Genomic DNA, 27,542 nt, shown 5'->3' with positions numbered 1-27,542 from the left:
CCGTACTTATTTAATCTGTATGCTAAGCAAATAATCTAAGAAGCTGGACTATATGAAGAAGAATGCAGGCATCAGGATTGGAGGAAGACTCATTAAGAACTCATTAATATGCAGATGACATAACCTTGCTTGCTACAAGGGAAGAGGACTTGGAGCATTTACTAATGAAGATCAAAGACTATAGTATTCATTATGGATTACACATCAACATAAAGAAAACAAAAATCTTCACAACTAGACCAGTAAGCAGCATCCTAATAAATGGAGAAAATGTTGAAATTGTCAAGAATTTCATTTTACTTGGATCCACAGTCAGTGCTCGTGGAAGCAGCAGTTAAGATCCAAACGATATATTGCATTTGACAGACCTGCTGCGAAAGACCGCTTTAAAGTGTTCAGAAGCAAAGATGTCACTTCAAGGACTAATGTGTGCCTGACCCAAGACATGATATTTTCAGTCACTTCACATACAAGCGAAAGTTGGGCAACAAATAAGGAAGACTGAAGAAGAATTGATGCCTTTGAATTATGGTGTTGGTGAAAATTATTTAATATACCATGGACTGCCAGAAAAACAAACAAATCTGTCTTGGAATAAATGCAGTCAGAATGCTTCTTAGAAGCATGGATGGCAAGACTTTGTGTCATGTACTTTGGACATGATATCGGGAGGGACTGGTCCCTGGAGAAGAACATCATGCTTGGTGACGTAGAGGGTCAGCGCAAAAGAGGAAAACCCTCGAAGAGATGGATTGATACTGTGGCTGCAGACATTGTGTTCAAGCGTAGCAAGGTTTGTGAGGATGGTGCAGGACCTGCAATGTTTCATTCTGTTGTAGATCGGGTAGCTATGAATTGGAGCCGACTTGATGGCACCTAACAACAACAACATAAACAGTAAGAACTTTCTACTTAGAAAACAGACCAATTAGAATTAATATACCCCCCCCAAAAAAACCAAACCCAGTACCGTCAAGTCGATTCCAACTCATAGTGACCCTACAGGACAGAGTAGAACTGCCCTATGGAGTTTCCAAGAAGCGCCTGGTGGATTCAAACTGCCAGCCCTTTGGTTAGCAGCCGTAGCACTTAACCACTATGCCACCAGCGTTTCCAGAATTAATATGGCCTGGCTTAATGTTTTGAAAGAAATTATTATATTATCCTTGACCCTTCAAGTGCATAGAGTCAATGTAACCGCCAATAAAGTATTTTTAACCAGGGGTTGTGCAGGAGTAGCATTCATTTATGGTTAATTACTTTATGTTCCATAAAAAAAATGTTTAATTAGAGTCCATTAAACTTAGATGTAATGATTTAAGCACTGAGCTTAAAGATCTTTCTATGTGATCTCTTCTTAATTTATAATAAATATTTCTCTGTGTAAATGAAAAAATAGTATAAAATGTAATTCAACATTTTTGTGATACCTTAGGGTCACTATTATGAAGAGTAGGTATTTTCTATTTGTTATTACCTGTCAGATTCTTCTGCCTTTGCCTGGCCCTTTGGTAACATTTTTTAAAGACATTTTTTGTAAATTGATGTGCAATTTACATACTTTGGAAGCACTAATCTTAGCTAAAGTGTTTGACATTGTTGATCATGCATTTTTTTTTAATTGAAGTATAATTCACATATGATAAAATACTAACCTTAAATGTACAGCTCAGTAAAGTTTTACATTTGTATGTAATTACTGCATGTAGTTCAAAATATAGAACATTGCCATCTCCCTAGAATGTTACCTCCTATGGCTTTCCAGTCACTGGCTACCCCCTGTGTAATCGCTATTATGGCTTCTACCACCATCTGTTAGTTTCACTTGTCTTTGAACTTAAGGTAAATGGAATCATGCAGTATATATTTGAGGGAGCTGGTACCTGGCTTCATTAATACAAAATGTCCATGAGATGTATCTGTTTTGTAACATGTACAGTAGTTCATCCTTTTTTGTTACTTTTGTAGCAGTGCCACAATGTATTCGTCCATTCTTCTTTGGATGGATATTTGGGTTTTTTCCAGTGTTTGGCTATTATGAATAAAAGCTGCTGGGAAAGCTGTTATCTTTTAAACTAATATTTGTTTTGCCATTTCTAAGGTCAGGTGATGCTGATACTGTTGTTCTGGGGCTCACACTCTGAGAAACACTGCTGAAGGTCATTTTGAGTTCTTCCTTCCTTCCTGAATATTGCCAATAAATTATTGGTAATGCCTCTTCATTGATTCTCATCTGCTTTTCCAAGTTTATTAAATTATCTTAGTAATGAGGCCTTTTCTCTGCATGAAGGCTTATATCCACGTTTGTAGCTGTTATTCTGACAGTTTGAAGAGGCCTGATTAATTGGGTGGGGGGAAGGAGGTATGGGTGTGTTTAAAGTTGGGTGTGTTAATGAAGTAAACATGAGTGAATAAAGAAACAGATTCTTGTCTATTCAGATAGCGTGTTACATGAAGCAAAACTTTAATTTCAAAGCTTTAGGTCAAAATTTGTTGAATCATCATTGACTAGACCATAGCGTAGCCCACAGTGGATTTTCAAAAAATATGTATTGAATAAATTCATGAAGTTGTCTCAAAGACTGAATCAACTTGTCTTTAACTTGATAGGACAAGAATTATCAGTAGGTTAAGAAGATAGTAATTGTAGTTAACTGGGGAGCCATGATGAAAACATTGGGATGCAATTTGAGAGTTCCTGTATTTCCACTGATAATTTTGTTCCTGGTTTAGGCTAAACTACAGTTTTCCTGCCTTTGCTTCTCTATCTGAAAATATTCCCTATGCCATTAAAAAAATTACTTCTCCAAAACAAGTATTTATCTTGATTCTATAGGTCACTGGTTCTCAAAATTAAACACAGGTCACAGTCACCTAGGGGATTTGTTACAACACAAGACTACCTGGGCCCATCTGCAGTCTGATTTCAGTTGGTTTGGGTGGGGGGGCCTGAGAATTTGCATTTCTAACAAGTTCAGGTGATGCTGATACTGCTGTTCTGGGGACCACACTTTGAGAATCACTGCTGAAGGTCATTTTGACTTCTCCGTCCTAAGTATTGCCAGTAAGTTATTGGTAAAATTGTTGTCTTCTAGATTGGATAGAGACCTTTTCTAGCTCTTAGAAGAGAAACTTATAAAATCAGAACTTTACGAAACAAAAATGGCATTGCGTCTAATGCACACGACCTTTATACTTGAATTCAAACCTCATTCTTTCATTTAGTCTTTTTTTTTCCAAGAATGATTTACTAGGCTTTTGTTAATTCAAAGACCAGTAGAAGCATTGAGAAATTTTTAGTCCATTGGAGTTTATAATTCCTGGGAATATACTTCCTTTTAAAAGGAAAAAAACAAACAAATCTCGTATCTCAGTAATTCTAACTGAGTGTTGCTATAATGAACAGTCTTTGAATATTTTCCACTTAAGGTTTGGGCAAGAATTAAAAGTTTAAAATGTACAGATTATTTTTTCAGGTAATAAATATTACAGTGTAAAAATTCATCTGAGCTGGGCTGTCAGTAGTGGCTCCAGTAGTAACCCTTGTCCACCTGGGGGCCAGAGGAACACCATTCAGATAGGCATGGTTGTTTGGCATGCCTGGTTGGATCATAATTAAATTAATTTTTCTGTTGCATAATTAAAATTGTTTCCATTTTATAATGACACAAGGTAGCCAAAAAGGAGAAGTTGAGCGGGAGCGAGGGGAGTGCCTTTTTTTTTTTTCTTGGCAAAATCTTAAGTGATGTTAAGAGATCTGTAGTAATTTAGTACTGACAGGTGTGGATGCAGTGTTGGGTGGGATTATGTGTCAACTAAGCACTTAGTAAAGAGCTGTGATGACTGACTCTTATTTGTAGGGTGTAGAGCAGTTCTACCAAAGGTAGTTGACTTCTTAGTTCCTGTGATTTTATTGGTACTATTTGAGCCCTAATGGTGCAGTGGTTAAGAGCTACAGGGAGCTATGGCTGCTAACCAAAAGGTGGGCAGTTCGAGTCCACCAGCTGCTTCTTGGAAACTATGGGGCAGCTCTACTCTGTCCTGTAGGGTTGCTATGAGTTGGAATCGACTTGACAGCAACAGGTTTATTGTCCCTTATGAAGCAGAAACAAGTCATCTAGTTAAATTGTTAAAAATGCTAGCATAATGAGAGGAGTAAGATGTTTATAGCTTGTATCTAGTATTTCAGGAAACCCTGGTGGCGTAGTGGTTAAGTGCTACGGCTGCTAACCAAAGGGTCGGCAGTTCGAATCCGCCAGGTGCTCCTTGGAAACTATGTGGGGCAGTTCTACTCTGTCCTATAGGGTCGCTATGAGTCGGAATCGACTCGACGGCACTGGGTTCTGGTTATCTAGTATTTCAAACATTACCTTGTTTTCTCAGTGTTTTTTTTCTACACATACACACACAGAATCAAAAAGCAATCTTTCCTATTAATGGTATGATACGGTATATTCCAGTTTAAAGGAAAAAAAAATCCAGATGCATTATTCTTTTGTGGGGAGAGGTAATACTGTTAATTAGTTGAGTGCACCAAGGAACTTTTGAAGCTCAGCTTTCAAAGCCAGAAATGATCCTGAGAGATAATTTGAAATTTAGGAAGTAGTCGTGATTGATCCTGGTCCATAAAACTGTACGTACAGTAGGTAGACACTGCAGTGAAATTTATAAGTGACTTTTACTTTATTTAAAAACAAAAGCCTTTTTTTTGTTTTGAGAATGGTTCTGGCTATATGTTTGATTTTAAATTCTGGTCAGCTTTGTCTTAAGTGTACTGTAGAAAAAATTAACTGAGCTATGTATTTCAATACTTTTGGAATTTTAGAGATGCTGCCTATGGAAGTTGCAATTTCTACATTACACTTCTCGACTGTTTCCATGCAGTGAAGAAGGTAGGTAACTAACTCATAGGATCCTCTCGTTGTTGTGGTAGAGAACTGAAGCGCAGTCCCAGGAAGGCTAGGCCTTCTTCCTCAAAGGTCTACTTACTAGGCTCTCTTCCAAGAAGTGTACGATGTCAGAGGTACCACATTCCTCCCCAATGTTAGAACTATACTAAACCAGAAAACAGTTTATTCCAAGCCTCTGAGTGCTTCGCTGCGTGAGTTGAGGGGAGGGGTGTGGAGGGGGCAGCCAATTAAAAAACAGGCAGGAATAAGAGGCAGTTAGGTTCTGAATCCTGAGTTAGTTTTAAATGTGTGGTGACTTTAAATGCAAAACAAAAATAAAAAGTTGCTGGTTTTCAAGCTGTTTGATTTATGTATTTTAGGGGTCTGATTCCTACAGCTGTTATTTAAAACAGACGTTTTTATAAGAAAAGTAACCGTCAAACCCTTGTTTTATACCTTCGAGCTATGGGACAGTTTCTAGTTGGACAGAAGAATTTGAAAAGCCCATTAGTTTGTTACAAGGTTTTATATACAACTAAGTGGGTCGCTACAGCTTTCTCAAAGCTGTTATAAAATAACTCCCTTGTGTATAACCTGCAAGGAGCTCTGGTGGTGCAGTGGTTAAAGTGCCCAGCTGCTAACTGAAAGGTTGGCAGTTCGAACTCACCAGCTGCTCTGCAGGAGAAAGATGTGGCAGTCTGTCCCCATGGAGCAGCTGTACTCTGTCCTATAGGGTTGTTAGGGGTTTGGTTTTATGTTATAACCAGGGGTTCCATCTTGATTCCAGGACACCCCCTTCACACCACGTTCTAACTGAATAGGTCCCCTGCAGTTTGTAATGCAGACGGCTCTGGTTATAACATTTACTCTGTCAGGTATTATTGAATGTTGGGGTAGCACAAGAAATTAAAATTGTAAATCAGTAGCCAGTGGATCAGATAAGCCTTCCACGACATCTTAAGTTTTATGACTTTTTTATTTTCGGAGGCAAAAGGAACTCATTTATTTTCTTGTATGGTGACTTTCTGAGACTTTGACAGAAATTTTACTTTTAAATGAGAGGTATGAATTCAGAGACTAATTTAGTATGCCATTTTCCTATATGAGGCAATGGGATATGGGAGCTTAATTTTTTTTTTTTTTTTAGTCCTGTGACTGTGAGGTAGTTGTCACAAGTCCTGAGGTGCCTCAATCAGGTCTCAGCTTAGGCAGCTACTGGACAGAGGCGAAAATCTAAAGACAGGAGGGTCAGCGAGTGTAAATGGCACCTTCCAGTTAAAACCCAGGGAACTGCTACGGTAGACTGTCCTCATCCTAGGGCTTCTTCTCTCCACCCCACCATCCTTACAAAAAAGAAAAGAAAAACTGAGGGGCTTGGAAGTCGTCTACTGTAACAGTTCCCAGCAGCGTATGACAGTTTTACTGTTATTTCTTGGCTTGTATCAGATAGTGCACCTAAAGGCCAATTCGTTGTATTATAGGTTGAAGATTGCTTTTTTAGTCAAGGGTCAACAGCTTCTTATTTTCAATTTCAATTTTTTTTATTTGCGACTGATTTTGAATATTATTGCATATATGAAACATCTGTAATTTTGTCTTAAATTTAATTCTTCATACCTCACATAGGATCTCCTTATGAAATTCAAAGGAAAATAGGAATTGCATGTGAGCTACATTTTATAGCATCATTCTGTCACAAACAGCTCTCGGCTAAATACCGTGAAATGTACTGAGTATTTGTGAATTCAGTGAAATGAAAGTCATCATTGATTTGGTTTTAGAATTAGAGCTTAAGTAATTTTATTTTATAAAATGAGATTTTTTTGGTTGGTGTTCTGCCTTTCCTATTTTACATCATATTTCAATATTTAAAATTTTCAGAATTGGGTTTATAGGGTCACTCCTTTTGAACCAAGGATACCTCATTGACCAAGAATTCTTTTCTAGTGTTTATTTTGGCCAAGAATTCTTGCTACAGACTGTTTAGCTCAGTCGTCAGATAGCGAGACCACTTCTCAGAGGCTGCCAGTTCTCAGCTCATCCTTGTCTCAGAAAATAGAGGTTCTGCTTATTTCACTCAGTAGGATTTGCCTTTCACAACTCAGAGTGGGGCTAAAGGATAGAACAGAGAAGTTACTTTTTTTTTTTTTATGGAATTATTTTTGCCTCAAAATTTTGAATTTTAGTGTTAATCTCCGGGCTGTCTTTAATATAGGGAATGTTAATATCTTAATTCAAGACTAACTTTTCAAAAGAATTTAAAAGCAAGGATATTTATAAAGTGTGGGATTGTTTGGGACAAACTTAGCACACGGTTTCTTTCCTCTTCTTTATTCTTTATTTGGAGAACATTGGGCTGTACATTGTATTTCAAGCCAAAATTTCTGAATCATAAACACATGAGTGGTGTTGATCTAATTGGGTAGTAGGATTACTCTGAAGGTGTGATTATTTAGTAATGCATGGATAGGATGATTGGTCAAATGAAAATACAAAATCAAATCTCATTAAAATAAGTATGATTGTGACTAATTTTCCAGATAATGGAAGTACTTATGCAGCCCATTTCCTTTGAAACTCTCCAATGAAAAAGCCATCTAAATATAATAATACTTCTCTTGGTTGCTTCCTGATATTTATTATTATGAAATTGGATCTGAAATTGTTCCCTTATTTGCATCTTTGTTCTTAAAAGCTTTCCTTTGGATTTTAGGCAATGCAGTATGGCTTCCTTAATTTCAACTCATTTAACCTTGATGAATATGAATACTATGAAGTAAGTTTTCATGGATACTGTTTTTAACTCCTTTAGTTATCTATTTTACTTATAGAAGTAGTACTCTTGTTTTAAAAAAATCAGATACTTCAGACATATAAAGTAAAAAAGTCAAGTTTTTATTCCCTTTTCCCCATTCTCTGGTCCCAGTTCTTAGTGAGGATTTTTGTAGTTTGATGTATGTCTTAGTTATCTAGTGCTGCTATAACAGAAATACTACAAGTGAATGGCTTTAACAGAGAGAAATTTATTCTCTCACAGTTTAGGAGGCTAGAAGTCTGAATTCAGGGCTCCAGCTCTAGGGGAAGGCTTTCTATGTCTGTTAGCGGGAGGCCCTTGTCATCAATCTTCCCTGGCCCAGGAGCTTCTCAGCACAGAGACCCTGGATCCAAAGGACATGCTATTCTTCCTGGTTCTTGTTTCTTGGCTGTATGAGGTCCCCAAGTCTCTCTGCCTGCTTCTTTCTTTTATGTCTCAAAAGAAATTGACCTAAGATACAGCCTAATCTTGTAGATTGAATCCTGCCTCATTAACATAACTGTCTCTAAACCTGCCTCATTAACATCATAGAGACAAGATTTACAACACATAGGAAGATGACATCAGATGACAAAATGGTACACAGTCATGGAATACTAGGAATCATGGACTAGCCAAGTTGACACATTTTGGGGGAATACAATTCAATCCATGAGTGTATCTTTCATAGTGAATCAATGTGCTCCTGTGTATTTTTTGTAACATTTAATTATTTTTTAGTATTGATGACTTTTTTTTTTAATATGATAATTGGATAAAATAATGTTTGTAAACCTTTAGTATCAGGTCTGACAGAAGCTGGCTTAGTAAGTAGCCAGCATACATGTAATTATCTCAGGACACTGGTTGCAAGTTAAAGAGACTTAAAAAAAAAATGGCTTACATAAAAAAGGGGAAAATTTATTGGCTTTTATAAGTGAAAAGCCAAGGAAGCAGGTGTGGCTTCAAGCATGACAGGATTTAGGTGCTCAAACACTTACCAGGGATTGGACTGAGCTAGCTTTGTTTTCAGGTCAGCTCCTTCCAGAAGTGACAAAGATGGCCAACAGCAGCTTTTATCTAACAGTTTGTCAAATTCATCAGAAAGAGCGCTCAGCTCCAGCAGTGGACCTAGGAATGCCTCTCAACAGCTGCCTGTCCCTGTACCAGCCTGGGACCAATTTGTACCAATACTCTGGCCAGACCTAGTTTTCTTGTCATCCTGGGAGCTGGGGTCCTGAGGTCAGCTCTACCAAACCACATTGACTAAAAAGAGGTAGAAGAGATTCCAGGCAGGCAAAACTGCAAGTGTCTTCTTTGCTTAGAAATTTATTTTTCCTCTAATAAATAAAAAGAATAATTCTACTATACCTACCCCCACCAAGTAATTAAATAATGAGTAAGATGCTGTGATAAGGATCTTTTTTAGCCAAGAATAGTTCATATGCATTATCTTTAAGAAACAATCTATTGTAATTATATTGAGCCAGATGTTCTGTGGGAGGGGTGATCTGAGGGATAGCACTTCGTACAGCAGTATCTTGAATCTTCAGATACCTGTTCTTTCACAACCAGTTTCTAAATACCAACTGCTATCTTAAACTGCTCAGTTTAAGTGAACTGTTTTATTGATGAGTTGTTGTAATGGTTTTGAGCAATTGTTATTGTAGTCTACTATAGACGTGAAGTCATATTGTATGGTTCATCAGGACCAAACAAACCTTATTTTTACTTCTCTGTAACAGCAGTCTATTTCTAAAGTGCAATATATATTTAACTGCCATCTTAAACTGTGTGTATGCTTGCTGTTATTAAATTAAACATTTAAAACAAAATATACTTTCTTTTTTTAGGTGAGCAAAACTACTAAAAACACAACAGTATAGCACAATGATGCCTTTATGTGTCTTTAAAGAATAATATGGGCACTATTTAGCTCCTCTCACTGCTGTAGAGATGGGGTGGTGGCACGGGCTGTGTGCATGTACACGCGGACACATACACGCACACAAATGTCCTTCACCTTCAGTGAAGCTTCATTGAGACACAGGCAGCTGTCTAGGCCAGAAATCATAAACCGTTAGCCCACAGACCAGTTTTGTTTAATCTGTTCAGTATATTTAGAAGTTTTGAATTTATATATTTCATTGAGTCCATGATGCCCATTTTTTTCACATTTTACTTCTCTGAATTCAGGATACATCTTACAACCTATGATATCTGCACTTTGATGAAATTTGGTGGTTGCCAACATCCTAATCACAGGTTCTCATTAAAAAAAACTTCAGATTTCTGGTTTCACTTTAAAATCAGAACATTTGTTGTCATTCCTTCTTGGACCTTTTAGCATGGAGCATGGGCTCACCAGTTCCCCACAGGTGGTCATTACGTCAGGTAAACTGAGTTCAGATACCCGCCTGGCCCCTGTTCAAGGAACTCTTGGTTTATCCCTTACTCATTCTCACATATACACACACACACGCCAGTTGCAAAACTAATTTATCTTGTTTTTACTACTAGCTCTCTCCTTTTCCACTATCAAGACTCTCCTACTTTTGACTTAAAAGTCTTTGTGGATCCATTGTATTATGAGATACATTTCTATTGTGCAATTTGAACTATATTTATAATTGTGATGGTATCTCAAGCCATAGGACTTAATAAGAGGAAGTAACATGTTTTAAATTTAAGTTTATATTCTTGCTTTTTAATAGACGTAATACTATGATCTCAGCATACTTGTAATTTTGAATTTCTTGGTGTGCTTTGTGAACATTCTTGATTGGCTTGCTTATTAAGTAGGTAGCAAAGTGATGGAAAGATGTCTCTATAAAAAAAAAAAAATAAGTAAATATTGAGAAGCCAGGAATCTAGACAGTGTTTCCCCTTTTGTTCAGGGAGTCAAGATTACTCAAATTGGAAACCAGTTAATCATCCAGGAAGATAGAGAAGTTTCCTGGTCCCTCATACTAGAAAAACCTACTTTCTTATTAGTGAGCAGCAACTATAATGCAAACTTATTTAGATAAAATAATCAAAGTACTTAGCATGGTAGCAGTCACCTCTGTTTTCTAAATGCTGACTACCTTAGTAAAGATACTCTATTATAAAAAGGACCAAGAGAAGTTAACTGTTCCTAGGAATTCTCATAGGAGGCTAAATTTTAGTTTATTGCCTCTTGGTCATTTATAAACAGCTCTTGTACTAAAGTAAATGGATGGAAGTCCTGTAAAGACTCGCTATTGCCTGGGGTGGGGGAAAGGAGATGAAGTCTAAACATGAATTGTGCTGGTCTTCCCTTTGCAGAAAGCAGAAAATGGAGATTTAAATTGGATAATACCAGACCGATTCATTGCCTTCTGTGGCCCTCATACAAGAACCAGACTTGAAAGTGGTATGCCAAAACATGGAAATGTGGTACCAGTATGTTTTTGCTGTTGAAAGTGTCCATCCCCTGCTTTCATTTGAAAGAGAACAAAGAGCTAAACTAAGCTTTAAGTCTTCATTGTTCAAGTATACTTGGTCATTTGAGTACATCATTTTGTCTTGGTTTTAACTTTTTTTTATACTTAAATTGGTATTCAATCCCCAATCCAGATGCCGTTTCCACCCAATTACAGTTGAAACTTTTATCCATTGTTTTCTGTCTTCATTTTACAAGATCTGGTGCATTTCTTTATGTAGGTTACCACCAACATTCGCCCGAAGCTTATGTTCAATATTTTAAGAATCACAATGTTACTACCATTATTCGCCTGAATAAAAGGATGTATGATGCCAAACGCTTTACAGACGCTGGTTTCGATCACCATGATCTTTTCTTTGCGGATGGCAGCACCCCTACTGATGCTATTGTCAAAGAGTTTCTGGATATTTGTGAAAATGCCGAGGGCGCCATTGCAGTGCATTGTAAAGGTATGTGTTTGGAACTGGTTCAGGAATGGTATACATGTGTGTGTATACGTGTGGAAACACACCGTACTCATCTAAATGATATCTCAGGACATATGAAGCTGCCTTTGTTTTAAAAGAATGTTTTGAAAACCCTGATTTCTTACGAGAAGTATAGTATTCATAGGTACCCCTCCAAAGGCTTATTAGATTGAAATGCATCCATTTACCCATCAATTATCTGTTGTGTGCCTGCGGTATGGTGGGTTCCAGGGTGCATCGATGAGCAGAACAGACCCCAGTGCTTGTCTGTGTGGAGTTTGCAGCCTCTCTCAGGTTGCTCTGTTTACGGCAGCCAGAACAGTGTCAGGCACTTAATAACATTTGATGAGTGGATGAAGGACTCTGTGAAATTGTATCATGTGAATGCACCAGAATTTATTCTGTCCTCCTCCTCTTGTTAAGAAAACTCCACTGTAGATTATTTCATTATTGTTTATTAGCATACACACTGAGCACCTGATTTACAGCTGACCTTCCACATGCTGTCTTATTCATGACACAGTCCCATTCTGAAATCTTCCAGATTAAAAATGTAATTGTAAAGTGTCTAGTTGGCATCTATCATTTTACATCTTCTGTGGTTTCAGAATTATTTTACATAATGTCTTGGGGAAAAAAAAAGTATTGTGATTCTCTGTGTTCAGAGATTGGGTTCCTGCTTTGTACTTTGTGCTATAGTTGGTGGTTTGTGGTTTGCAGCGATAGTAATCTGATCTGTTTCCTCAAGGGATTTATCCGAATGGATGAGAAATCTCTCAATAACGTGTGAGTGGAGTACTTTGGAATCTCAGATTCAGAAGTGATAAGTTCCACGTGAATAATCAGAATAGGCTTTCCCAAGTCTGTGACTTTTTAGATGAACATTTGAAGGACTGTGATTTCACTAAGCAGGGACAGAGAAGAACATTCTAGGCTGAGGCAGTGAGGGATTAGAGTTTGTGAGAAGCCAGTGGTTGCAGAGGGACTACGTGGTACGGATGTCCCTGATGACTGTGTGAAGGCGGTTTAAAGGGTAAAGGTTTTTAGACTAGACAGGTGGTTTGCAGGGCGCTTTTGGCTCCCAGGGGTTATTTGGTAATATCTGGAGACATTTTGATCACAACTGGGGAAGGGAGTGCTACTGGCATCTAGTGGGTAGAGGCTGGGGATGCTGCTAAACATCCTACAATGTACAGCCCCCACCACAAAGAATTATCTAGCCAAAAATGTCAGTAGTGCCACTATTGAGAAACCCTGCAACAGACTGATGACCTATTAAAAATCTGAAGAGGAAGATGGCGGACTAGATGGACGCTACCGCGGATCCCTCTTGCAACAAAGACTTGGAAAAACAAGTGAATCGATCACATACATAACAATCTACGAACTCTGAACAACAAACACAGATTTAGAGACGGAGAACGAACAAATACGGGGGGGGGGCAGCGATTGTTTTCAGGGCCTGGAGCCAGCGTACCACTCAGGCGGCTTCATTAACATCCGAATACCCTGAGCCAGAGGGAGAACTCTGATAGGGATCTGACTGCATTTTTTTTTTTTTAGCTGATTACCTAGAAAAACTAGTTTCCCAGTGATGGCTCGGAGACAGCAGTCCATATCAAACCACATAAAGAAACAGACCATGACAGCTTCTCCAACCCCCCAAACAAAAGAATCAAAATCTTTCCCAAATGAAGATACAATCCTGGAATTATCAGATACAGAATATAAAAAACTAATTTACAGAATGCTTCAAGACATCACACACGAAATAAGGCAAACTGCAGAAAAAGCCAAGGAACACACTGATAAAACTGTTGAAGAACTCAAAAAGATTATTCAAGAACATAGTGGAAAAATTAATAAGTTGCAAGAATCCATAGAGAGACAGCATGTAGAAATCCAAAAGATTAACAATAAAATTACAGAATTAGACAATGCACTAGGAAGTCAGAGGAGCAGACTCGAGCAATTAGAATGCAGACTGGGACATCTGGAGGACCAGGGAATCAACACCAACATAGCTGAAAAAAAATCAGATAAAAGAATTAAAAAAAATGAAGAAACCCTAAGAATCATGTGGGACTCTATCAAGAAGGATAACTTGCGGGTGATTGGAGTCCCAGAACGGGGAGCGGGGACAGAAAACACAGAGAAAATAGTTGAAGAACTCCTGACACAAAACTTCCCTGACATCATGAAAGACGAAAGGATATCTATCCAAGATGCTCATCGAACCCCATTTAAGATTGATCCAAAAAGAAAAACACCAAGACATATTATCATCAAACTTGCCAAAACCAAAGACAAACAGAAAATTTTAAAAGCAGCCAGGGAGAAAAGAAAGGTTTCCTTCAAGGGAGAATCAATAAGAATAAGTTCAGACTACTCAGCAGAAACCATGCAGGCAAGAAGGGAATGGGACGACATATACAGAACACTGAAGGAGAAAAACTGCCAGCCAAGGATCACATATCCAGCAAAACTCTCTCTGAAATATGAAGGCGAAATTAAGATATTTACGGATAAACACAAGTTTAGAGAATTTGCAAAAACCAAACCAAACCTACAAGAAATACTAAAGGATATTGTTTGGTCAGAAAACCAATAATATCAGGTACCAGCACAACACAAGGTCACAAAACAGAACGTCCTGATATCAACTCAAATAGGGAAATCACAAAAACAAACAAATTAAGATTAATTAAAAAAAAAATAAATAAATAAAATAATACACATAACAGGGAATCATGGAAGTCAATAGGTAAAAGATCACAATAATCAAAAAGAGGGACTAAATACAGGAGGCATTGAACTGCCAGATGGAGAGTGATACAAGGCGATATAGAACATTACAATTTGGTTTTTACTTAGAAAAATAGGGGTAAATAATAAGGTAACCACAAAAAGGTATAACAACTCCATAACTCAAGATAAAAACTAAGGAAAACGTAACGACTCAACTAACATAAAGTCAAACACTATGAAAATGAGGATCTCACAATTTACTAAGAAAAACGTCTCAGCACAAAAAAGTATGTGGAAAAATGAAATGGCCAACAACACACATGAAAAGGCATCAAAATGACAGCACTAAAAACTTATTTATCTATAATTACGCTGAATGTAAATGGACTAAATGCACCAATAAAGAGACAGAGAGTCACAGACTGGATAAAGAAACACGATCCATCTATATGCTGCCTACAAGAGACACACCTTAGACTTAGAGACACAAACAAACTAAAAACTCAAAGGATGGAAAAAAATATATCAAGCAAATAATAAGCAAAAAAGAAGAGGAGTAGCAATATTAATTTCTGACAAAATAGACTTTAGACTTAAATCCACCACAAAGGATAAAGAAGGACACTATATAATGATAAAAGGGACAATTGATCAGGAAGACATAACCATATTAAATATTTATGTACCCAATGACAGGGCTGCAAGGTACATAAATCAAATTTTAGCAGAAATGAAAAGTGAGATAGACACCTCCACAATTATACTAGGAGACTTCAACACACCACTTTCAGAGAAGGACAGGACATCCAGTAAGAAGCTCAATAGAGACACGGAAGACCCACTTACAACAATCAACCAACTTGACCTCATTGACTTATACAGAACTCTCCACCCAACTGCTGCAAAGTATACTTTTTTTTCTAGCGCACATGGAACATTCTCTAGAGTAGACCACATATTAGATCATAAAACAAACTTTCGCAGAGTCCAAAACATTGAAATATTACAAAGCATCTTCTCAGACCACAAGGCCATAAAACTAGAAATCAATAACAGAAAAACTAGGGAAAAGAAATCAAATACTTGGAAAATGAACAATACCCTGCTGAAAAAAGACTGGGTTATAGAAGACATCAAGGAGGGAATAAGGAAATTCATAGAATGCAACGAGAATGAAAATACTTCCTATCAAAACCTCTGGGACACAGCAAAAGCAGTGCTCAGAGGCCAATTTATATCGATAAATGCACACATACAAAAAGAAGAAAGAGCCAAAATCAGAGAACTGTCCCTACAACTTGAACAAATAGAAAGTGAGCAACAAAAGAATCCATCAGGCACCCGAAGAAAACAAATAATAAAAATTAGAGCTGAACTAAATGAATTAGAGAACAGAAAAACAATCGAAAGAATTAACAAAGCCAAAAGCTGGTTCTTTGAAAAAATTAACAAAATTGATAAGCCATTGGCTAGACTGACTAAAGAAATACAGGAAAGGAAACAAATAACCCAAATAAGAAACGAGAAGGACCACATCACAACAGAACCAAATGAAATGAAAAGAATCATTTCAGATTACTACGAAAAATTGTACTCTAACAAATTTGAAAACCTAGAAGAAATGGATGAATTCCTGGAAAAACACTACCTACCTAAACTAACACATTCAGAAGTAGAACAACTAAATAGACCCATAACAAAAAAAGAGATTGAAACGGTAATCAAAAAACTTCCAGCAAAAAAAAGCCCTGGCCCAGACGGCTTCACTGCAGAGTTCTACCAAACTTTTCAGAGAACAGTTAACACCACTACTACTGAAGGTATTTCAAAGCATAGAAAATGACAGAATACTACCCAACTCATTCTATGAAGCCACCATCTCCCTGATACCAAAACCAGGTAAAGACATTACAAAAAAAGAAAATTACAGACCTATATCCCTCATGAACATAGATGCAAAAATCCTCAACAAAATTCTAGCCAATAGAATCCAACAACACATCAAAAAAATAATTTCACCATGATCAAGTTGGATTTATACGAGGTATGCAAGGCTGGTTTAATATCAGAAAAACCATTAATGTAATCCATCACATAAATAAAACAAAAGATAAAAACCACATGATCTTATCAATTGATGCAGAAAAGGCATTTGACAAAGTCCAACACCCATTTATGATAAAAACTCTCAGCAAAATAGGAATTGAAGGAAAATTCCTCAACATAATAAAGGGCATTTATACAAAGCCAACAGCCAATATCACTCTAAATGGAGAGAACCTGAAAGCAATTCCCTTGAGAACGGGAACCAGACAAGGATGCCCTTTATCACCGCTCTTATTCAACATCGTACTTGAAGTCCTAGCCAGGGCAGTTAGGCTAGACAAAAAAATAAAGGGTATCCGGATTGGCAAGGAGGAAGTAAAGTTATCACTATTTGCAGATGACATGATCTTATACACAGAAAACCCTAAGGAATCCTCCAGAAAACTACTGAAACTAATAGAAGAGTTTGGCAGAGTCTCAGGTTATAAAATAAACATACAAAAAGCACTTGAATTCCTCTACATCAACAAAAAGAACACTGAAGAGGAAATAACCAAATCAATACCATTCACAGTAGCCCCCAAGAAGATAAAATACTTAGGAATAAATCTTACCAAGGATGTAAAAGACCTATACAAAGAAAACTACAAAGCTCTACTACAAGAAATTAAAAAGGACATACTTAAGTGGAAAAACATACCCTGCTCATGGATAGGAAGACTTAACATAGTAAAAATGTCTATCCTACCAAAAGCCATCTATACATATAACGCACTTCCAATCCAAATTCCAATGTCATATTTTAAGGGAATAGAGAAACAAATCACCAATTTCATATGGAAGGGAAAGAAGCCCCAGATAAGCAAAGCATTACTGAAAAAGAAGAAGAAAGTGGGAGGCCTCACTCTACCTGATTTCAGAAGCTATTATACAGCCACAGTAGTCAAAACAGCCTGGTACTGGTACAACAACAGGCACATAGACCAATGGAATAGAATTGAGAACCCAGGTATAAATCCATCCACATATGAGCAGCTGATATTTGACAAAGGCCCAGTGTCAGTTAATTGGGGAAAAGATAGTCTTTTTAACAAATGGTGCTGGCATAACTGGATATCCATTTGCAAAAAAATGAAACAGGACCCATACCTCACACCATGCACAAAAACTAACTCCAAGTGGATCAAAGACCTAAACATAAAGACTAAAACGATAAAGATCATGGAAGAAAAAATAGGGACAACGCTAGGAGCCCTAATACAAGGCATAAACAGAATACAAAACATTACCAAAAATGATGAAGAGAAACCAGATAACTGGGAGCTCCTAAAAATCAAACACCTATGCTCATCTAAAGACTTCACCAAAAGAGTAAAAAGACCACCTACAGATTGGGAAAGAATTTTCAGCTATGATATCTCAGACCAGTGCCTAATCTCTAAAATCTACATGATCCTGTCAAAATTCAACCACAAAAAGACAAACAACCCAATCAAGAAGTGGGCAAAGGATATGAACACACCTTTCACTAAAGAAGATATTCAGGCAGCTAACAGATACATGAGAAAATGCTCTCGATCATTAGCCATTAGAGAAATGCAAATTAAAACTACGATGAGATTCCATCTCACTCCAACAAGGCTGGCATTAATCAAAAAAACACAAAATAATAAATGTTGGAGAGGCTGCGGAGAGATTGGAACTCTTATACACTGCTGGTGGGAATGGAAAATGGTACAACCACTTTGGAAATCTATCTGGCGTTATCTTAAACAGTTAGAAATAGAACTACCATACAACCCAGAAATCCCACTCCTTGAAATATACCCTAGAGAAACAAGAGCCTTCACACAAACAGATATATGCACACCCATGTTTATTGCAGCTCTGTTTACAATAGCAAAAAGCTGGAAGCAACCAAGGTGTCCGTCAACGGATGAATGGGTACATAAATTGTGGTATATTCACACAATGGAATACTACACATCGATAAAGAACAGTGACGAATCTGTGAAACATTTCATAACATGGAGGAACCTGGAAGGCATTATGCTGAGCAAAATTAGTCAGAGGCAAAAGGACAAATATTGTATAAGACCACTATTATAAGATCTTGAGAAATAGTAAAAACTGAGAAGAACACATACTTTTGTGGTTACGAAGGGGGGAGGGAGGAAGGGAGGGAGAGGGTTTTTTATGGATTAATCAGTAGATAAGAACTACTTTGGTTGAAGGGAAAGACAACACTCAATACATGGAAGGTCAGCTCAATTGGACTGGACCAAAAGCAAAGAAGTTTCTGGGATAAAATGAACACTTCAAAGGTCAGCGGAGCAGGGGACATGGTTTGAGGGGACTTCTAAGTCAACTGGCAAAATAATTCTATTATGAAAACATTCTGCATCCCACTTTGAAATGTGTCGTCTGGGGTCTTAAATGCTAGCAAGCGGCCATCTAAGATGCATCAATTGTTCTCAACCCACCTGGAGCAAAGGAAAATGAAGAACACCAAGGTCACACGACAACTAAGAGCCCAAGAGACAGAAAGGGCCACATGAACCAGAGACCTACATCATCCTGAGACCAGAAGAACTAGTTGGTGCCCGGCCACAACCGATGAGTGCCCTGACAGGGAGCACAACAGAGAACCCCTGAGGGAGCAGGAGATCAGTGGGATGCAGACCCCAAATTCTCATAAAAAGGCCATACTTAATGGTCTGACTGAGACTAGAGGAATCCCGGGGGCAGTGCTCCCCAGACCTTCTGTTGGCACAGGACAGAAACCACCCACGAAGACAACTCATCAAACATGAAAGGGACTGGTCGGGGGGCGGGGGGATAGAGACGCTGATGAAGAGTGAGCTAATTAAATCAGGTGGACACTTGAGAGTGTGTTGGCAACTCTTGCCTGGAGGGGGGATGGGAGGATAGAGAGAGAGGGAAGCTGGCAAAATTGTCAAGAAAGGAGAGACTGAAAGGGCTGACTCAAGAGGGGGAGAGCAAGTGGGAGTAGGGAGTGAGATGTATGTAAACTTATATGTGACAGACTGATTGGATTTGTAAACGTTCACTTGAAGCTTAATAAAAGTTAATCTAATGACAGTGAAGGTTGAATTATGGAGTAAAAAGTGAGAGGCATTAGGAAGTAGTGATAGTAGTCTACATGAGAAGAAAGGAGAATAGCAGCAATAAAGTAAAAAAAAAGCCTATGTGAGAGAGATGATGACAGTAGAGTTGAAAAGACTGTTGGATGAAGGAGTAAGTACAAGATTTCAAGCCTGCATTTCTGGAAAGGTGGTGATACCATTAACAAAACCTAGGGCAGAAAACACTGCTCTTTCAGAATCATTGTCAGAACAATTATTCTCAATTTGGGCTACACATAAAATCACTTGGGGGACCTGTGTGTTTTAAAACTCCCAGGTAATTCCAGTGTACACTCAAGTTTGAGAGCCACTGCTAAGGGAAGCAGAGTCATGGGAAGCCTTTTAAAAAAAATTCTGCCTGCCTGACAAAATTCTGTAGTACATGAAACCAGCTTCCATTGGTTTGTTCCTTAGCTGGCCTCGGACGCACTGGCACTCTGATCGCCTGCTACATCATGAAGCATTACAGGATGTCAGCAGCCGAAACCATTGCTTGGATCAGAATCTGTCGCCCTGGCTCAGTGATTGGACCACAGCAACAATTTTTGGTGATGTAAGTAGACAGAGCTTTTGTAGTTCCTCAGGGAACAAGTGGGTCTGGAGGTTGAATGGGATGAGAAGTAGTAGAATTTACTTCTGATGGGAAGTAAAATTTTTCTTAGTCTGCACTAAAAAGAGATAGTCTGTCAAGGGACGGTTGTTCACGTGTTTATTTCTGAAAAGCTGTATTTTAATGTTGTTACTTAAATGCCCTAGGAAAGAAGCAAGCCTCTGGCTGGAAGGTGACTATTTTCGTCAAAAGTTAAGAGGTCAGGAGAATGGAAAACACAAAGCAGCCGTCTCAAAACTCCTCTCCAGTGTCGATGACATTTCAATAAATGGGGTCAAGAATCAAGACAAGCAAGAACCTGAACCGGTAATGAAACCATCCCCGTTGTGCTGTTGCAATTGCTTTAAATGCTGTTGAGAACCTGTTAGGGCATGGAAAAGATAGTAGGTTAAAAAAAATAAAGCACATTTTTAGGGATTATTGTCACATATTCTTTTTTTATATTTATAGCCCTCTCTGGGAATGCTTTACTCCAAATTGTTAAAACAGAGTTGTGTGTCCATAAAACAAAAATTTTTTTACTTAATAGGCACAGGTGGAAAGAAAAGGTATGTGAAGTAAGTTCTTGAGATGTTCCTAGTTACACCCCACCCCAAACCTTTTCTCCATTTCCTGACTGCTCATATAGGGAACCAGTAACTCTCAATGGAGTACCCAGGGTTTAGGGCGTAAAACCAGAAAAACCAAACCCACTGCCATCGAGTCGATTCCGACTCATAGCGACCCTCAGCCCTAAATTAAGTGGCTGTGAAGTAGATTGAGGAATTTTAAAAAGAATGTTTTCAAAATTGAAAAACTGCTTATGGCTCTTCAGTGTCAGTATGCTTTGTAATGAGAGAGTGCTGTTGGGCTCTGCGTCTGTGAAAGTCAACTTTTAGGTTTCTGGAAAGGTAACTTGTAGCTTTGTTTTAAAAGGAGAACTGTTTTGGGTTCAGCACAAACTTGAAGTATATATATGTGTGTCTGCATATTTGGATAAAAGCTGCTATGCTTTACTGCGTTAGTAGGTGCAACTTAAATCATTAGCTCAGTGTTTTCTTACTTACACAGTACAGTGATGACGATGAAATCAGTGGAGTGACACAAGGTGACAGACTACGGGCCCTGAAAAGCAGAAGACAATCAAAAGCAAACACTATTCCCCTCACGTGAGTCCGGTTTCTTTTGTGTAGTTGATGATGTTGAATATGTACACGAGGTCCTTCATGAGCTTTTTTTTTCCTGTACATTTTTCTCCATAGTAGTGTATACATTATGCCACATTGAAACAGTTATCAATGTTATTTGAAATCCAGGGGTGCTCACCTAAGAAGCTCTTGGCCATCTTTGTTTATCTGTATCTGCTATTGCAACCCCACAAGTATTTATATTTACAAGTATATTTACAAGTATTTACAGTATCAGGGATGGTTTTTCTCCATGGATCACCTCTATGTGTCACTGTCCAGAGAATGACAGCAAACATGAACCCCAGAATAACAGGTTTGTCCATAGTTATCAAAATTTAAATTTCTTTAAATTCACTACCATAATTCAGATCATTTATTTTGATATGATAGAATTTAGTCAGTTGTGACTTGGTGGCTTAGTGGGTAATATTATTTTGAAGAATAATGAACTGGACTAAACACTGTATTTTTGTATTATATTTTAGTATGGGGAATTATTTTCAAATTATACAAGGAGGTTGAGCACAGGAATAGGAAATTTTGTAGTTACTGAGTGTGTGTATGTCCACCTGAACTTGGCTTGTGTACTTATGTACATTAGTTTGGATTCAGCCTTATGGAGCATCAAGGATTGTTAGAAAAACAAGAAAACATGGACCATTGTACTTTTTAGGCTGTTCTCTAGTAGCTGCTCCTGCACGTGCCATCGGACTCCTTCCTAGGAACCTCCTTTTTCATTGTCAGGCACCAGATTTCTTTCTTTCTTTTTTTTTTTTTTGGTAATGGAGATGGAAAGTCATTTTATTCAGTAAACACCTTTTAATACGGTGAGGATCTAGTAGCATAATAAACGTTCACGGCAGAGGAGAATCGACCTTCTTTTTCATTAAGAACGTTTCTTCCCTGGAATCTGCTCGTGATCTCAAGTTCTAAAGTAGAATTCCACATAAGGCACACGTCACCTGTCATGGGTGATTGCCCTGGGAAGGTCTTAAAAGACCCCAAGAGAATGCAAGTTTCCCAATATAAAGGGCCATACAAATGTAAGGCATCAATAGTGATTACTCGCATTTATGAGACGTTCTCTGTGCAGCTTAGTGATGCTTCAGTCAGTGAGAATGCTTGAAGAATGGCGCATTCTGCATAATTTCATTTATTTCACTCCAGGTTCCCTTTTGTTTTTAAAGTCTTAATGGTTCTTTTTGATCAGAAGCATCATAGGGCCTCCAGATAATCATTCTAAAAAGAATTTGAGACTTCAATGGAGGATGTAGGTAGTACTCTAGAGTACTCTTCCCACAATTCAGGGTGCATTTGAGTTGCCAGGGGAGCTTGTTAAAATGCAGATTAGGATTCAGTGGCCCTGGAGAGTGTCCTAGAATGTGCATTTTTAAGAAGCTTCAAGTATTGCTTGAATGCTGCTGGTTCAGGGACCACACCTGGAATTGCAGCACCCTAGAAAATTGATGCTTGCTTTTGTGGGCTGTTTTTAGGTGTGTCCAGGTGTTTTGTTTTTGTTTTTAAGAATCTGTATCATCAGTTTATTTCTCAATAATTCGTTGCCTGCTGTCCAGAAGCCAGGTCAGGGGGTGGGAATTCTGCTTAGTAAAAAGTTCTTGTTAATCGCTCTCTGAGTCTGCTACTTTTGTGGATATGATTCTAAGGAGTTCAACTTCATGCTTTTCTCCAGAAAAGTTAAGACTTTTTGAAGACACATAGGTTTATAGTAATGTAAAAGAAAACAACGAATGGCAATTAAAAATTCAAACGTTGTCGGAAGCAGGTGACACTTAGATGCTATTCCATTCACCTAGATATGTGAGGATCCCTGAGATAAAAGTTAAATGCGGTCAGTAATGGTCTCATGAAAGCCAGGTCTTTTTAATTACTGCTCTTTGTTTGAGTACTAGTGCTTCTCAGGCCCACCTTGGTCTGTGCTGTGACTTGTTCAATTATCTAGTTACACCCCACCTTACCCATAAAAGGAACAAAATACCGGTCTGTGCTCTGCAGCTCTCTTGATGTAAGTTAAAACCAAGTAAAATGGTAAAAAAAAAAAAAAAAAAAAGCAGTTCAGGATCCCCTTTTATTGTAAATTGTAATTGTAATCCTAAAAACAATAGTCCTAAAAATATCTGTTCCTGTCCTCCTCCCCACCCCCATATACATAGACCTTTGCACATAAGTACCAATTGCACATAGGCAGGGGCCCAATTAACACTCACAGGCCATTTTTAAAGAAAAAAAAAACAAAATGCTAAAGTTTTCCTGAACTCCTTTATGTGGAAGGACTCTGGGGGAGGGAGGGGAGTTTCAGATTTAAAACCCTCACAGCAAATTCCCCTTCCTTCTCCTTACAGCATTTTGCTTATTCCCTCCTTTGCTATTATAGCCATCTCTTATTTGTAACTCTTTTGGCCCCAGAAGAGAGGTCAGTTGGAGGCTTCCTTTACCCACCAAGTCTTTGTTGTTATTTTAAAATAAGAGTGCCCCCCCCCCCCCCCCACCCAGAGTGTTCAGTAGCAGCCTGGGTTGAGAAATCTAAATTCAATTCCTGCCTCCCAGTTTTGATTCATCTGTCGCTATAGGCAAGTTATTTTTGCTTCTCTCTTGGTAGATAACCATATAAAAATACTTGCAAGAAGAAAAATTAGTAAGAAATATATCAACCCAAACACCAAACCCCGGGCCGTCGAGTCGATTCCGACTCATAGCGACCCTACAGGACAGAGCAGAACTGCCCCATAGAGCTTCCAAGGAGCACCTGGCGGATTCGAACTGCCACCCCTTTGGTTAGCAGCCATGGCACTTAACCACTACGCCACCAGGGTTTCCAAGAAATATATAAGTACTGGTAATTCTAAGAGAAAACAATTGTGTAAAAACTATCATTCTAGTTATTCGTTTCTCTTTTATAAGCACTCACTGTTGGGGAGATTGTATAGTAGTTGCTTTCTCAGAGATCCTGTGTGGTCCTGACTGCCATGAAGGCAGTAAATCACATAGCACCAGGAGGGTGACACTCATCTTCGGGAGGCGATGGCAGGTGTCTCGTCTGGGCTCGAATTGTTTTGGTAGATGTTATTACTTCAGCTGTGCTGCCTGTCTTTCTGCATATCGATGATTTTTGCTAGGTTTGGTAGAGTTAAATGATACCTGAAGAGTAGAGTTACATCCTAATTGGGAATAAAGTGAAAATAGGGATGTAATCAGCCTCGAAAATCCATCAGATATTCCGGAGAGATGCGTGTGTGTTTCAGCATTGGAAAATAATTCTCGTGCCATGAGCTTGCAAACAAAAATCTGTGTAACTTACGCATCTGGGCATTCCGACCATTCTGCTGTTAAGATAACTGTTAAATGAGTTACTGCAAATGAAGGATGAGATGGATAGAGAGTTCTACAGTGTTCCTAGTTTTCGGGCCATTAATTCCATTTAAAAAATAATATTCAGTCCCTGTAATCTTAATACAAATTAGTAGATTTGTTTTTGGTGGGAGAATTAAAAAATAATAATAATAAAAGGAGAATATAAATAAAATGTGGGGTGGGGTTAGGTTTGAATTTCAAGTCAATCCTTTAGCATAATCCCTTTCCACCATGTAGGGTGTCTGCCCCAAGCTCTCAATGATGACAATGACAAGGACAATGATAAAAATGCACAGTACGCCACTTAGGCATTTCCAACTTGATTGGCCCAATACTTTGCTCAGTAGAGCATTTTGTGTTTTTGTCACGGATATGGCCTAGTGGCTGTTGGGAAGTGTAGCAACCGGAAGGAGTTGCCAGACTTCCGAATATGAGGATTCTTCCTTCCTCACTGCTAGAACTCAGTGGGTTAAGAAACATTAAGCTGAAAGCCAACCACTGTGTTTATTTATAATTGCCTCCTGTGATGGTGTTAAATCATCAATCCAGAGTTTTGTTTTTTTGCTTTTTCTTTGTGGCTTGGTTTAGTTTTCTATGTGTGCACAACTTGAGCTTTTTGAAGGATATCAATTATGTAACTGTGACTTTTATTTCAGTATCATAGAGTTAACACAAGCAGTTGTTCAGCTAGAGTTTGGGTCTGACCTTTACTTACTGAAGGTCAGACCAGTTCAAACTGAAGACCACATTTTTTTCTTCCAACATAAAATAGCAAAACTCGGTCCTCGATTCCCACCCCTTTGCATCCCAGTTGCTGTTCTGAGTCTTTAAGGTGTCTAACATTCACATGTGGCTTATTTTATTTATTTATTACTTTATTATTATTATTATTATTTTGGCTTCCCAATCTGAACATCTGTTCTTTCCCCTCATCCCTTTCCAGATGTTCCCTAGCTGTGCTGACCTCTGCACTGTGTAGTGTTGTCATCTGGTGGATTGTTTGTGACTACATTCTTCCCATCCTGCTATTCTGTCTCGATGGTTTCAGAACACAGTAGCCCTCAGGACCTTTGACAAATAGCTGCTGTGTAAGTGTCCCATTCCATTTCTCTACTATTGTTCACATCTGGTGTCCAGTGTGTTTCTCATGATGCATGTTTTTCTCCTTATCAGCTCCCCTAGCCTTGTTGTTTTGTCTTTTTCAAAGGTTCTTTTTCTGAATCTTTTCAATGAGTAGAATGGCGGTGGGACGGGAGGGAGGGCTTAGTGTTCCTTCCATAGAATGGATGTTAAAAACAACACACTTTTTTTTTTTTTTTAAGTTGTACTTGCTTTTACAGATAGATATTTTGAAATAGTAATTTGTAAAGGAAGACACTGAAATTTCTCTGTTAAAAATATTTCATTTGGGATAATTTGGGTGGTTTTCTTTCAGTCAGTTGGCTATACAATTCCCTTTTACTTTTCTGCATCTTGGGTATGTCCTCCCCAGTCTAGCAAAAATAATTTTCCCACTGACTTTCTGCCTTTAGTAATGATTCCATTTTTTTCTGTAACATGAGGCCCCATGAATATTTCATCTTGTGTTTAGCCTCTGGTTCCCCCATCATGCACAGCTCTCAGCAGGCAACTGCTTCCCTAATACATCTGTTCTCTTTAGTGTACAGAGTTTTCTCCTCTACCTCATTTGATTTCTTCCCCTTTAGAGAGTATAGTAAGTACAGTTTTCAAAACTTGGTGATAAAGGAAAACAGGAAGGCAGAGAAGACTGGCCCTGCCCGTGTGTGCTTGTTTGCGTGGGACAGTCACTGTGCTCCTTACCCCCTCCCTCTCTTCCCCTTTCCCAAAAATAACCAAACTGCCCTTAGTAGGTTAATGTAGGCAGAATTTATATTCTCTTGAGATCTTCATCCTTCAAATGAATACCTCAGCACTGAAGAGACTTTGGCACAAGAAGGTAGCTAGCAGCTTACCTGTGGACCATCCTAGTAAAGACCCAGAGCACAGAAAGGAGTGTATATCCTATGAAACCTAGGTTTTAGCAATGGCCTCTTATTCTAGGCCTAATTACTTTTTCTCTGAAACTTCTTCTCCTAGCTCATAGTTCAAGAATTTCTTCACTTGTCCCAGCTTGGACTTGGAAATTATAAAAGAACATAAAAGTTCCTTCTAGGATTTCCTCCAAAGTCAAATTCCATTGTAACCAACCCTGTGGTTTCATTTAGTGTGTTCAAATGGCTAGAAAAGACTTAAAAATCAAGCAGACTCCACTCTTCAAAATTAAGGAAAACTGGCTTAACATGGTCTTTTTTTTTTGACATCTTATTAATGCAAGCTTACTAACGTATATGCAGATATGCTGTGTTTCTGATATCGATTATCCTTTTAGGTATTTTTTCCTTGGCTTCTCTTGGTGAGCTTAGATTTCCACATATTCTGACTTGAGAGCATCATGCACTGCATAGACTTATTTTTCTCCCAGCTATTCCAAGAGGTGGGAAGGAGCGCTGGTGGTGCAGTGCAATGGTTAAAGCGCTTGGCTGGTAACGAAAAGGTCAGTAGTTCAAAGGCACCAGCTGCTTTGCAGGAGAAAGATGTGGCAGTCTGCTTCCATAAAGATTACAACCTGTGGGGAAACCCCCTGGGGCAGCTCTGCTCTGTCCTATAGAGTCGCTATGAGTCGGAATTGACTCAACGGCAGTGGGTTTATTCCAAGAGGTAAAGACAGATGGTACAGAGTTCAGTATGGGTGGAGTAGATCCTGGTAACACTCAGGCACTTCGCAGTTGTATTACTTTTCCCAGGATAAGTTTAAAAATGATCTCTGTCAGGCTCTTT

At 38.4% G+C, this 27,542-nt stretch overlaps 1 protein-coding gene across 9 annotated transcripts in view; it reads left to right on the top strand.

The window, feature by feature from the left end:
- The window catches only part of CDC14B (cell division cycle 14B), a 114,613-nt gene that overhangs the window by 73,954 nt on the left and 13,117 nt on the right, over positions 1-27,542 (top strand). For 6 of the 9 annotated variants that reach the window (XM_049894895.1, XM_049894901.1, XM_049894899.1 and 3 more), the window contains exons 6-12: positions 4,826-4,892; positions 7,603-7,665; positions 10,990-11,077; positions 11,368-11,598; positions 19,971-20,109; positions 20,313-20,472; positions 21,217-21,314. In XM_049894895.1, the coding sequence (XP_049750852.1) occupies positions 4,826-4,892; positions 7,603-7,665; positions 10,990-11,077; positions 11,368-11,598; positions 19,971-20,109; positions 20,313-20,472; positions 21,217-21,314 (846 nt within the window). Of the gene's footprint in view, positions 1-4,825; positions 4,893-7,602; positions 7,666-10,989; positions 11,078-11,367; positions 11,599-19,970; positions 20,110-20,312; positions 20,473-21,216; positions 21,315-25,647; positions 25,793-27,542 lie in introns of all 9 variants that reach the window. The other 3 variants (XM_049894896.1, XM_049894902.1, XM_049894897.1) reach the window with 1 other exon arrangement.

The sequence above is a fragment of the Elephas maximus genome, chromosome 9 (assembly GCF_024166365.1).
Source record: "Elephas maximus indicus isolate mEleMax1 chromosome 9, mEleMax1 primary haplotype, whole genome shotgun sequence".
In the NCBI taxonomy this organism is placed as follows: domain Eukaryota; kingdom Metazoa; phylum Chordata; class Mammalia; order Proboscidea; family Elephantidae; genus Elephas; species Elephas maximus.
Note: the sequence above shows the minus strand (reverse complement) of the source record. Positions and strands in the feature narration are given on the sequence as shown.